This window comes from Doryrhamphus excisus, linkage group LG6 (assembly GCF_037039965.1).
Source record: "Doryrhamphus excisus strain RoL-2023G ecotype Guam linkage group LG6, RoL_Dexc_Guam_v1.1, whole genome shotgun sequence".
Classification (NCBI taxonomy): domain Eukaryota; kingdom Metazoa; phylum Chordata; class Actinopteri; order Syngnathiformes; family Syngnathidae; genus Doryrhamphus; species Doryrhamphus excisus.
In genome coordinates this window covers 23,545,362-23,558,461 of record NC_136362.1, presented here as the reverse complement: position 1 = coordinate 23,558,461, position 13,100 = coordinate 23,545,362, and the positions used below count along the sequence as shown (strand labels likewise).

General features: G+C 42.4%; 1 protein-coding gene across 1 annotated transcript; it reads right to left on the bottom strand.

Moving 5' to 3' along the window:
• Nucleotides 1–1,685: 1,685 nt before the first annotated feature.
• LOC131138375 (tetraspanin-18-like) lies at nt 1,686–9,133 on the bottom strand. Its single transcript, XM_058087230.2, has 9 exons — nt 8,964–9,133; nt 7,649–7,747; nt 7,310–7,504; nt 5,797–5,871; nt 5,625–5,709; nt 4,404–4,474; nt 3,930–4,082; nt 2,711–2,794; nt 1,686–2,625 (listed from the first exon to the last, which is right to left on the bottom strand). The coding sequence occupies exons 2-9, from the start codon at nt 7,706–7,708 to the stop codon at nt 2,581–2,583; spliced, it is 768 nt and encodes a 255-aa protein (XP_057943213.2). The 5' UTR covers nt 7,709–7,747; nt 8,964–9,133; the 3' UTR covers nt 1,686–2,580.
• Between the last annotated feature and the right edge of the window lie 3,967 nt (nt 9,134–13,100).

Below are 13,100 nucleotides of genomic sequence, written 5' to 3'. Positions count from 1 at the left end.
GGGCAAGATCAGGGGCTTCAGGATACATGTACCACTTTGAAGTGTACAGGGGTGCAGTCAACGAATTGGGAATGGCAGCAGACGTCATCTTGCGCCTCTGTGATGACATCCAATTCAAGAACCACAAGGTGTTTTTTGATAACTACTTTTGTGGCATTCCACTAATTACTGTCTTGAAGGACAGGGCATCTATGTCACTGGCACATGCCGGGTCAACAGGCTTCAGGGGGCACAAACAAAACTCGGGAGTGCAACAGAACTCAAAGAAGGAGGAAGAGGACCTACGTATCTCTGTTGTCACCAATGGTGAAGATCTCACTGTCAAACGTTGGCTCGACACTTGGCCTCTTCCTGTCTTGGCAAGCACCCGACGGATGTTGCACAGAGATGGTCCAAGAAAGATAAGATCATCACCATTGACAGGCCATTTGTAGTGAAGGTCAACAACGATTATATGGGAGTGTTTGACCTGATGGACCAAATGGTGGCAATGTATCCTCACAGATGCAAGACCAAACACTGGTACATCAGAATGTTCTTACATTTCTGAATGCCTGGCATCTCCTCAGATTCTCTGGATTGCAGGAGGGAGGTCTTCTCTGTGGCTCAAGGGGGAGACCAAGTGACACTTCCCCACCTCCTCTTCCTGTGAAGCGCAAACCTGCATCCAAGGTACCCTGGGAGGTCAGGCCTGGTCCTGGAAACCTCTTGCCCCAGCTGAACAACATAAAAAATGCCCAAAGATGCCAAGACCCTGCGTGCACACGAAAAACAAAGTGCAGCTGCATGTGTTGCAATGTGGCTGTGTGCCCTGGGTGCATGGCAATTTTTCACACAAGACGGTGATCTCGTACTGTATAAAGCGTTGTAGCAGGGTTGTACCACCTCATCTGTGGCCTATCCCTAACCTTGTGAGGTTGTCAGTTGATGCACTATAGTTTGTGTAGTTTTGAAGAGTTTTGTCAATGTAATCACTGCTGTTTGTCTCGTTTTGTCAAAATCCACAAACGCATGCTGTCCACCTATGTGGACATGTTCATAACTTGAAAATTTGGTGTATAAAAACAGAACCAAATCAGTTCTTATTTTTATGTCTAAAGTCACATGCCCCCAGGTAAATTGAGTTGAAGCAGAACTGGAGGTAGCAGAGATGAGGATGCTGAGATTCTCATTGGGAGTGACCAGGATAGACAGGATCAGGAAGGATTATATCAGAGGGACATGAGAGATAGTGAATATATTGGTAGGAGGATGCTGCCAGGTAGGAGGCGTAGAGGAAGACCAAAGAGGTTTATGGTTGTAGTGAAGGAGAACATGAGGGTAGTTGGTATGAGAGAGACAGATGCAGAAGACAGGGTGCTCATGTGCTGAACCAACATGTTTCCAGTATGGATTTTAGGTGGTCGGTACGCACCACGTACAGTATGTCTTGCAACCTTCTTACAAAGCCTGCCTGGAACACAAAAGTCAGTACTTTTATTGACAATTTAAATGCAATGGCTTTAACAGTGAAGCCACAGCAGTGATAACACTTTCAGGTTGTACTTTAAAATGGTACTCCTTCATAGTCACTACAGTCTACCCAAGCAAAAACAAAAAAAGGCCAGGTCCGATTGGGATCTCGGCTTAAGGGCAGGGCAATGGGGTGTGGCCAGCACACTTCAGTGCACCCACCCCTCCATTTTTGTCCTCAGTATGGCTATGGTTGAAGTCTAGATAAAGCAGTATCCATCCATTTTATTTGCTTGCGGCGACCCACAATAGTCGGTCATGTGATTCTTGTAGCAACTGTTGCTAAGCCGCATGGACCTCCACTTTCAAACTGGGATGTTTTCATAGGCCGAACGCACATCATGAGCCAACACATTTTATTTTATGAACAGGGTTTCCTTCACGGCCTGGTTTGTGTCTGCCCCACCCCGTCCCCTGTAAACATCCAATTATTGATAGTATGCAAATGAACCATGACACACCGGTGTAGAGCTGGCCCAGACCGTGGTATACCTTCAAACCGGTAAGCGGCCCATGTAAGTCTCATCTGGACCGCATTAAGTTCCGACATATGAACAGAAAATAAAATGAGCTATTAGCTTTGACATTCACCTCGCTATACACATCATAAAAAAGTGCCTGAAATACAAGTATTGCTGAACAATGTACATTATAGGGAAATGATAATTGAACATATACAGTATCAAAGGGCATGGGTAACAGCTAAAACATACATTAAACATCTGGTAAGCAAATTTGACTTGAAATCCAAAAGTTAGTGTAGTGTCTTCTTGGGCTTCATCTGGTCCTCATCTCACGTCGACTTTACAGGGTATGCCCCATCTACACCACCTTGCCCATTCACTCGTCATTTTTATCTCCAATTATGTCTTACCTTGTTACCCACTACCTCCAAAGTCCCAACTCACCTCAAAAGTCCAACTGTGAACTACTTAAGAATTTCATGTTTTCCCCCAACCAATTATTCAATTAAATTTAAATCAGGAAAAAGCTGAAAGAAACAAAAACCAGAGTTGATGATCGTCTTTCTGCTGGATTTCCTTTTTTCCCCTGGAAAAACTTTGATGGCTAGAGTTCTCGGTAGAGCATCACAGCAAGGCACATGGCAGAGACCTGAGAAAAAAACACGTTTCATCCACACCACCACTAGATGGCGATCTTTCCATAGAGAAATACTAAGAAGAAAAGCCCTCCATACCTCGATGGTGAGCAGCAAAATGACCATGGCTCCAATCCAATAGGGGTATGCTTCATAGTCAGAAAGGACTTTGTCATAACAACCCTGTGGAAACAGTGATCATCACTTCACTGTCAACATGGACAATTGCTTGGACAGCCGCAAGGAAACATCTGGCTTCATCACTTCTCATCTTCATCACTCATTTGGGGATTTACATTCATTTCCTTTATCGCGGTTAACTGCTTCCAGGCCCGACTGCGATCACTGAATTTCCGCAGAGTAGGATTCATTATTTTAATTAGCAGGAAAGACCTGAGTTCGATTCTCCGCTTGAGCATCTGTGTTGGCTCTGGTTTGCTCCCACATTCCCAAAAACATTCCTGTTGGGTTAACTAGTGAATTGTATTGTCCATAGCTAGGAATGTGAGTGGGAATGGTTGTCCGTTGGCTGGCAACCATTCCAGGTCGGACCCCGCCTCTCACCCAAAGACAGTTTGGATAGGCTCCAGCATACCCCCAACCCGAGCGAGGATAAGTGGCATACAACATGGTTGGATTATTTAGAATTGGACTTTCATGGTTTATGACCTTCTAAATAGGGTTTTTAACATTAGCGTTTGAAGCGTTAGACAAAACAAACATGTCTATTAGTCTTTAGGCAGGATATCTGCACTTAAGACAAATGGGACAATTCTTACTATAGCACAAGGTTGAAGATTTGGACTTGAAATGCACACATTTGGTGAAAAGGGGGTGCATTCAGGGGAACTGTTACATGCCAACTGGTCTTCTGTTTGGGGCCTGTGCTTGCCCGCTATGCAAGGAGATGACTTTAAACAACCGCAGCCAGCATTATTTGAGGAATTTAAATGACGGACGTATGACGATAGAAACCTTTTCCAAAGTTCAAAGTGTACAACTTTCAGTATCCAACTGCCACGCTTCCGCCAGTAGCCTTCTAGTATTTGATATATCAACAGAACATATACTGTCCCCAAAAGGCTGGTCACATATGATGAGACGTTTCACTCACTCGGGCGCATATAAACTTCCAAGATTCCAGACATTCCAGAAAATGGAAGACCTTTTAAGGCCTGGAAAAGCAAAAGTTGCATGAAAACCTTTTTAATCTTCTTTAAGACGATCCTGAATTAATCGGAAATAATGTAAACAGTCATAGTGATGTCACCGTTAACTTCCTGGAAGGTCGTTTTCAACCAATCAGACGGAAACATACCACTATCGTGGAAGGGAATACAACGTCATCGAGGTTGCCGCCCTGGCATTTTGTTTTCACGTCGTCGGCCAGCTCTTCGCAGCATTGTTTGGGGACTTCGGAGAGGTTGCCGGTTTTAACATCCTCCGGGCCGAACACTCCACAGCACTTAAACTGAAATGAGCAGAAAAGAACAAGAGGTCCTCTTATTCACATTCACCAGACGCATGTAGACATGGAGCTTTATTCATATTCATATTCTACACTTTTTCTATGTTTTTACGTTTTCATGAATGTGCAAATCTCAATAACACTGCCATGCTTTTACTTTGAAATATGCCTATCAAAATAAAGGTACAAATATCCCATTTGGGTCTGGCATCTGCAGGGTAGACCTGGACTTTGGTTGGTCATCAGAAGGGTCGCACAGTAAACATGGCTCCTGACCGAGCCGCAAAAATACAAATAAAATGGTGTCTGAGTGTAAGGACTTACGGCCACCATCAAGCCATCCCAATGACTTAGAGGAGTAGGATTTGAATCTGAATCTGAAGTCTTCTGTGCGGCTGTAGGGGAGACCAGGTAGAGTTGGAACACAGGATAGTTGGAACAGTCTGGTGGAGCATGTCCTTAGGGCTACATCTGTTTTGGACTCCATTGTGTGGTGTGTTGCGTTGATGCTAGCTTTGAAGCCAAATGCTAAAAACGGTTAGCTTGTTAATGGCTGCCTGGGTCGGGGATGGCTGGAACAGTGGAAGCGTTCAGTTATTGCAGCAAAAGAAAGGCCCGGCAAGTTCTGACACAGAAGATGATGAAAACATCTGCATGGTGTGCTTGGAGCACTTTGATAGTTCATGGCCAAAGGAAGTGGACATTTTGGGCCCATGAAGCCTGCACCCCAGGCAAGGACAGGTACATTTGCCATAATTGCCTGATTAAACCAAACAGCAGTTTACATGGTTAATAGGTTCAAAAGTGGTTTGTTGATTGTTCCATAGATCTCAATTGTATTTATTTGATATATTCATTTATTTCATAGTATTGTTTCATTTTCAATTTTTAATCATTATTTCGTATTTGTAGATTTATACTGTTCCTTTATAATTCAAGTTCTAGCATATAATTATTGGTGTGGAGGACAATGAACCATCCCCAAGTGTTCCAACCTACCCCAGTACCGGTTAGGTTGGAACAACAACCACTTTGTATTTGACAATAGGGTACTACATGCACAAACTGAGTTACCCTATTTTCCACACTGTAAGGCGTACTTGAATGCGCCTTTAGTTGGGGGGGGGGGTTACTTTGGTAAGCTGTACGCTTGATTGACAGTCAGACCATTTAATACAGAGTGTATTGTTACATAGTAGAATAAAGTTCCCTAAACTCTTTTGCTTCTGTTGCCTTGTTTTTCTAGACCGCATGTTTCAGAAAGCGCCTTATACAGTGGCGGGGCAAGGGTAGGAATTCATGGGCCCCCCGTGGCTGATAAACCTTGTGACACTGATTGACGCAAACATTGCTGAGAGCAGATAGGGCCGTGTGGGGGTCCACCAAGGGGGTTTGCCTGTTGGTACGCCCCGCCTCTGGCCTTAGCCTTGTGTATGGATAAAGTACAGAAAAAGACCCCGTAATTGAGACTGCACCTTCCAATGTGGAAAATAGGGTATACTTGCTCAAACTAAAAGTGTTACAATTGTCTCCGGTCTCCCCTACCTGGAGTTTCCTCTGCAGTACTGGCTTCACTACTGGCCCCACTATATGCTGCATACATTTGTTGTTTGAAGGCCTCCTTTTGGAGCTAAAACACACAAGAGCACATGAAAGAAGTTTGAGACAACCACTATGACTTGAAATCAGAAATTGATCCTTGGATACCAGAGCTTACTTTGGTACGGTGTAGGAAGAACAAGAGGAGACCAAGCAGCTGCATGATGTAGATCATGATGATGGACATGAAGAACTGGAAAAAGCCAGCAGCCGAAAGTTTCAGGAAAAAAAGCCAGTCGGTAAAAATCCCATTCTCAACACTAAGGGTGTGCAACACAGTAGAGTAAAACTTGAATAAAAAGTAAAAAAGTCAATAGTCATGCCGTTCCAAGTACTGTATTCGGGTTCGGCTCCCCCCCTACTCCACACCAATGGAGGTAAATGATTGATCTCCAGGTGTGGTCTACTTTGCAAATATGGCCAAGTCAAAAGTACTTTGGCATGTAGTTTTTATAAACACCACAGGGTGGCAGTAACTGCATTTGACATGTGACACAAGAGTGGTCCACAGCTTTATCTACTGCTAAAATGCTTTAAAATTGGCGTTAGGTGGAAATTCAAGTTCCAATGAAGCCACAGCAGTGTTGTGTTAATGCACCTAACAGCTATTGCAACATTGGTTTTCTTGCTGCAGCATACCATCATCTGGTCACTCATTATTCAAATCAAAAACTTCACTGGAACCACAATTAGCTTACAGCCGGGTCAGTGTGTTTTCCAATTATTTTGCCTCATTTGTGTGCAATCTCCGGTTTTTGTCTGCATGTTTCATAGCATTCCATTTATAGTTTGACATGCAGAAAACAATGCTAAATGCATATAAATGCCAAATTAATGGGATAAATGAACATTTCAGGTCGCCTTCTTGCCAAAGACACCCTGTTGAAAATTGGTTCTCACCTTGATGAAAAGGCTGGCCACTTCCAACTTTCTTTGGCTCCATTTGGCTTACTTTGCAGCCGTGTTCAAGAAATGCAGCACTTAGAGACACTATTGAATTCAAGAAATCCGTCATATTTGTCTTTGCAGACAATTGCATCTTGACTGAAGGTAGAAGTAACCTCACACGTTCATTTATCCATTTCATTTAGAGTAGCTTTTTGCATGTAAAACTAAATGTGGCGTTAGATTTTTGGCTTTCTGGAGTCACATTATTTTCTTGAACGTATTGATGACACCAACCAACGTTGCACTGCACAGTGATCCCTCAGTTACTGCAGTCACCGTGATAAGTGAATTTTCACATTTGCTAAAATATGCAGATTGTTGACTAACAAGGCGTTGCCTGCAAAATTTGAACATGAACATCACACACAGGGACTTGTTCCTCGTCCGGTTCAGACTTGCGCGTGTGGAAAAATAAATGTTCTCAGTACTGAAAAAATGGAGTTTTTGCATGACTGTGCAGCCCCAGTATTGTGTGCAATGTTAGCGGCAGCATGTTCAATGTTGGCATCCACAAAAAAATTTTCTTACTGTAAAAAATAATCAACATGTTGTTGACTACGTATAAAGACCCCCACTATGAGGGTGCTGTCTTTATGGGAGATCACGTGCACATCATGTGCTCCATTTGCTCCCACACAAGTCAAACCCTCGACACGTGCACAATTTCATCATCATCAACTCACCAGGCTGAGAAGGAACTGCTTTTGACGGAGGGCCCCAAAGCATCCCACGAGGCCCACAAGGAAGAGCACGATACCCAGGAACAGGCCGCAGCTGACGGAAGATCTCACCGTGGAGTTGACCATCACAACTTTCCCAATTTCATCATTTTCCAAAAAGATCCACACTGTCACTACTATGAGCAAAATACCCAGCAGCTGCCAAATGCAAGAGAAATTAGATGAGACATAACAGCTGGGATAGGCTCCAGCATGCCCGTAGTTTGGAGGGGCAGATAGCTGTGCAACCATTCATGACAGTGACACCAACTTTACTCACAAGGTGAGATGAGAAGTACTTACAGCCATGAGGGAGCTGCAGATCATTAAGAGACGTCTGATGCAGTTTACACAGTCACCCATTATGGATGTCGTCAAGCGTGCTGAAGCTTCTCCTTGTCGCTGTCAACAAATATAACACACATGCAGTTTTCCAGGTTCTGAAGAAAGCATTTTTCCCGGTTAAACCTGATTAAAATGGGTGTCAAAGTGAAAGTTATGCTTGAAATGTGTCTCTTTAAGAACTGATATTTTTGCTGAAATGTACCCGTGTTCTACTGCTGATTACTAACCAACAGAAAAAGGTAGAAACAAACTATTGTCCGATGAAAGATGAGTCTAATCTTATACTAATCTATATAATCTTAAGAGGCAAAATTTACATCACTACCGTTGACTGATCAATATTCAATCATAAACAATCATTCCCACTTACAAAATTTAAGCCATCACCAAATGGCAGACCAATGGTGACTAATTAAAGTGAATGGAAAATATAATAGCTTTTAATCATGTTCACGACCATTCACAGCGGCTGTTTGCCCGCGTAATTACTTCAGGTATTACGGTTCATGTGACAGCATTTGCGGTGACGTCACCAGCCATGAGCCAATGAAATTCTTTACCACCGGGAACCCTCCGTCATCTTTTTATGTGCCGCTAATCTTCGAATACTAAGACGTTGATAGAGAAAAGCCAACCTTTCAAAGTGAAAGGACGGACCAAAATGTCTTAATTCTTCCAGAAACCAGTGCCAAAGAATCTAGGAGCGTCATAGAGCATTCATTTACAGCACAATAAATGAGACTTCAAGGATTGTAGGATACAAAAAACATCTTTCGCTAAGGGGAGAGTTGTGGAGTTGTTGTGCTTCAGAGATCTATGTACAATGTACTGTTGCAGCTTTTCTATTAAAGACATGTATTCAGTTTTTTCCTCAAAGAAAGCGGCGCATTTTTATTTAACTTGAAAATAAGCCTCTCGTTTTCATTAATTGTACAGTCAAATATTGTAATATTTATGTGACACGTGGTCCTGTTTTTTAATGCAACTTATGCCGAAATAGGGCAGTGTTTTATCGATGAATAACCTGAAGTGTGCTAACGCCGCTCCACCAGCACAGCGGTAGAACTAACTATACTTACAAACTCCTTGACCAAAACCTTCCCGGCAAACGTGTAATTGATGTTTATCAGTAACTCTCAAGCCACAACACAGCTACCGAAAACGCCTTGAGGTAAAGCAAAAGGTAATTGTTCACAACGTAATTGCAAGCTAGCAGTGGTCAAGGCCGGAGGCCCCCCAAGACGCGTGGCGTAACATTGGCTTTTATGCTCACCTTTGTCGCCTTCGGACCACAAACAAACGTCCAATGTGTGTGGAAATCATCGCACTTGCATCCAGTTGACGTTAAGAGCAAGCGTGTTATTTCGTTGGCTGAATGTGGCCAACACGACCAAGACGTGTGTACGTGTGTAGAGTGGGGACGAGCCTGTGACGTCACCACAACGCCGCTTTTATTAGTTCTATTATTTTGGGTGCGCGTGACGGAAAAAATGTCCGTGGGGCCTATTGCGCAATTAGTGGAAAGTGGAATATGTCCTGACGCAAGTTACCATGGAGATTTGTTCCGTGGAGTTATCTATTTCATCTCATCCCTTATATCTCAATCAGTAGTCACCATTGATGGAAAGCAACAATTCATCCACTGCCAACTACACATTTGTATCACATTCAACTCCCTTTGTCATCATTCTTTTCAATCATTGTACATAAAGGGTATTAGATGATGTGGATATCATTGGATGATTTATTCTTTACCATACTATACCAGTGGGGACCAAACTTTGACAGTGGCATACCCCTTGAGACATTTGACCTGAAGCCCTGTACCCCCGACTCCTGCCCACGTAAAAACATACACCTTTTATATCTTCATTCACTTGAAATATTTAACCCAATGAATGGCTTCTTTCATTTTAATTCCGGGTCAAAAATGTCACATTTTGATTGCTGATAAATGGGTAAGTTATCATCCCCCATATATTTTATTCCTAATGTTGGCGTCCTTCCGTATGAATGGGATCTGGTTATCATATATCGATGCTTCAGATGCCATAAAATGGACATTGGACAAGGAATGCATGGGATGACGGGTTGCTGTCTACTCTGACTCATCCCACCTGGGGATGACATCGGGGTTGAGGTAACACACTCAGCCACATGTACACATGCTGACACACTGTCACTTTCTTCTTCTTCAAGTAGATAGACCCACCCCCGCTGGGGGGTACATACAGCGGGGAAAATAAGTATTGAACAACATTTCTCTCAAAAAACATATTTCTAATCGAGCTATTGACATGAAATTTTCACCAGATGTCGGCATCAACCCAAGTAATGCACACATACAAAGAAATCCAAACATTTATGTCCATAAATTAAGTTATGTGTAATAAAGTGAAATGGCACAGGGAATAAGTATTGAACACGCGTACTGAAATTTATTTAATACTTAGTGCAAAAACCTTTGTTGGTGATTACAGCCTCAAGACGCCTCCTGTATGGAGAAACCAGTCGAATACATTGCTCAGGTGTGATTTTGGCCCATTCATCCACACAAACTGCCTTCAAATCTTCAAGGTTCCGGGGGTCTCTTCTGTGAACCCGGATCTTCAGTTCTTTCCAAAGATTTTCAATTGGATTCAAGTCTGGTGATTGACTGGGCCATTCTAGCAGCTTTATTTTCTTTTTCTTCAACCAGTTGAGTGTTACCTTGGCTGTGTGCTTGGGATCGTTGTCTTGCTGAAAGATCCACCCTCTTTTCATCTTCAGCAGCCTGGCAGATGACAGCAGATTCTGATCAAGAATGTCTCGATACTTTTCTCCAGTCATTATTCCTTCAATGATATGAAGTCTACCAGTACCACATGCTGAAAAACAGCCCCACGCCATGATGCTCCCACCTCCAAACTTGACTGTTGGTATGGTGTTTTGGGGGTGATGTGCAGTGCCATTTTTCCTCCAAACATGTTGTGTCTTATGACATCCGAAGTGTTCAATTTTGGTCTCATCTGACCAGAGTATGTTCTCCCAGAATGTCATGGGTTTATCCAAATGTTGTGTCGCAAACTCCAAACGAGCTTCAACATGCTTCCTCTTCAAAAATGTAGTCTTGCGTGGTGTGCGTGCATGGAGGCCATGGCGGTTGAGTGCATTACTTATTGTTTTCTTTGAAACAACGGTACCTGCTGATTCCAGGTTTTTCTGAAGCTCTCCACGAGTGGTCCTGGGCTGTTGGAGAACCCTTCTGATGATTGTTTTGACTCCTCTGTCTGAAATCTTGCGAGGAGCACCTGGCCGTGGCTGGTTTATGGTAATGCCGTGTTCTTTCCACTTCCGGATGATGGCCCCAATGGTACTCACTGGAACTTTCAGAAGTTTAGAAATGCGCCTGTAACCAATGCCTTCAGTGTGTTTTGCAACAATAAGGCTGCGTAGGTCTTTGGACAGCTCTTTGCTTTTACCCATCATGCAATGCTTCTTGTCTAACACCTTGCTGGTGAGAAACCTTTTTAAAAGGCATTAATCAGGACTAAACCAGCCGATATTACTTTGCACTAATAGGGGACAGGTTAACCTTCTAAATACTGACAAACTCCAGCTGCTTTCTTGGCTTTCCAGACCTTTTTACCCCTCCTTTTCTTCATGTGTTCAATACTTATTCCCTGTGCCATTTCTCTTTATTACACATAACTTAATTTATGGACATAAATGTTTGGATTTCTTTGTATGTGTGCATTACTTGGGTTGGTGCCGACATCTGGTGAAAATTTCATGTCAATAGCTCGATTAGAAATATGTTTTTTGAGAGAAATGTTGACGTGTTCAATACTTATTTTCCCCGCTGTATAACAAATACATATATAGAATGCAGAAATATCATTTCAAGGGATATGGCAATTAAGTTCAGTAGCAATTATGTCAACTCCATGGTGATGGAGGGGGTTTTCCTTTGTGTATGTGTCGTGGGCATGCTGGAGCCTATCCCAGCTGTCTTCGGGCGAGAGGCGGGGTACACCCTGGACTTGGGAACCATTGATGACTGAACCATGATGTTTAAACTTCATATGTATATGTATATGTATATGTATATGTATATGTATATGTATATGTACGTATATGTATGGAACGGCACAAATAATGACTCTTTTCTATTATTATATATAGAAGTTTGCATGTTCTCCCCATGCATGCGTACAGTACTCTGGTTTCCTCCCACATTCCAAAAACATGCTAGGTTAATTGGCCACTCCAAATTGTCCAAAGGTATGAATGTGAGTGTGAATGCATATTTGTCTATATCAGTGAGTGGTGGGACGTGGTGGTACTGCAGGTGAGCCATGAGAGGTCATGAAAAATATGAATCATTTTTGCAAATATTATTTTTAAAATAATTTTGTTGTAAAACATTTATTGCACGTTTAAAAAGAAAATATTTATAGGCCAAGTAATAACCTATTGAGTGTTATTGATCTGTCACAGTATTTTAGGAACCTTATACAGTTTATGATTGGAACATAGCTCTCTCTCTGGTCATCATGCCAGTCTTGAACGCAGTTATGAAAAGTATGAAAATTAATTCTGTCTTGTGTGCACACCACAGATTAAAGGTTTGGGCTTCCTTTATCCCCCTGCTTTCATTTCAATTCTGAATCTAATAATAATAATAATAGTTAATAGTTAAGTGCTCTGAGGAGGCAGCATTTCATCTATGTACTGTTTATTGGACAAAGATGGGCCGTGGACATGTTTTAGATTTTTTATATATATATATATATAATTTATTTATTTATTTTATTTTTTATTTTTATTTATATCTGGGATAGGCTCCAGCATACCTGCGACCCTAGTGAGAATAAGTGGCATAGAAAATGGATGGGTGGCAAAAGAACAATCAAGAAGCTGTGGTATTAATAAAAAGATGCAGAAAAGGCCTTTGATTTGGTAAACTGGACCTGTCTGTTTGAGATATGAAACCACTTTGAATTGGGATTAGAATTCACTTTATGGAGACAAGTGTTATCCATCCATCCATTTTCTATACCGCTTATCCTCACGAGGGTTGTGGGCATGCTGGAGTCTATCCCAGCTGTCTTCAGGCAAGAGGCGGGGTACACCCTGGACTGGTCCTACGGGTCCCGTGGTTTCATGAGGTGGAGGAGCCTGAGGTCATTGCAGGAGCGACATCCGAGCCAATATACTGTAGTCATGTATCTGGATAGAAAATTAAAGGGGAGCGATTATGCTCATTTTTCGGCCCTTTGTATTGAGTTGTGGACTCCTACAGCAGCGACACACGATAACCAGCACAGAAAGCTTTCTAGATCTTCCAGAATCTGCACTTAGTCCAGCTGTCAGTTTTAATGTACTATCTAATTTGTTATTTAATGTATGTGGTTGGTCACACCCCAAA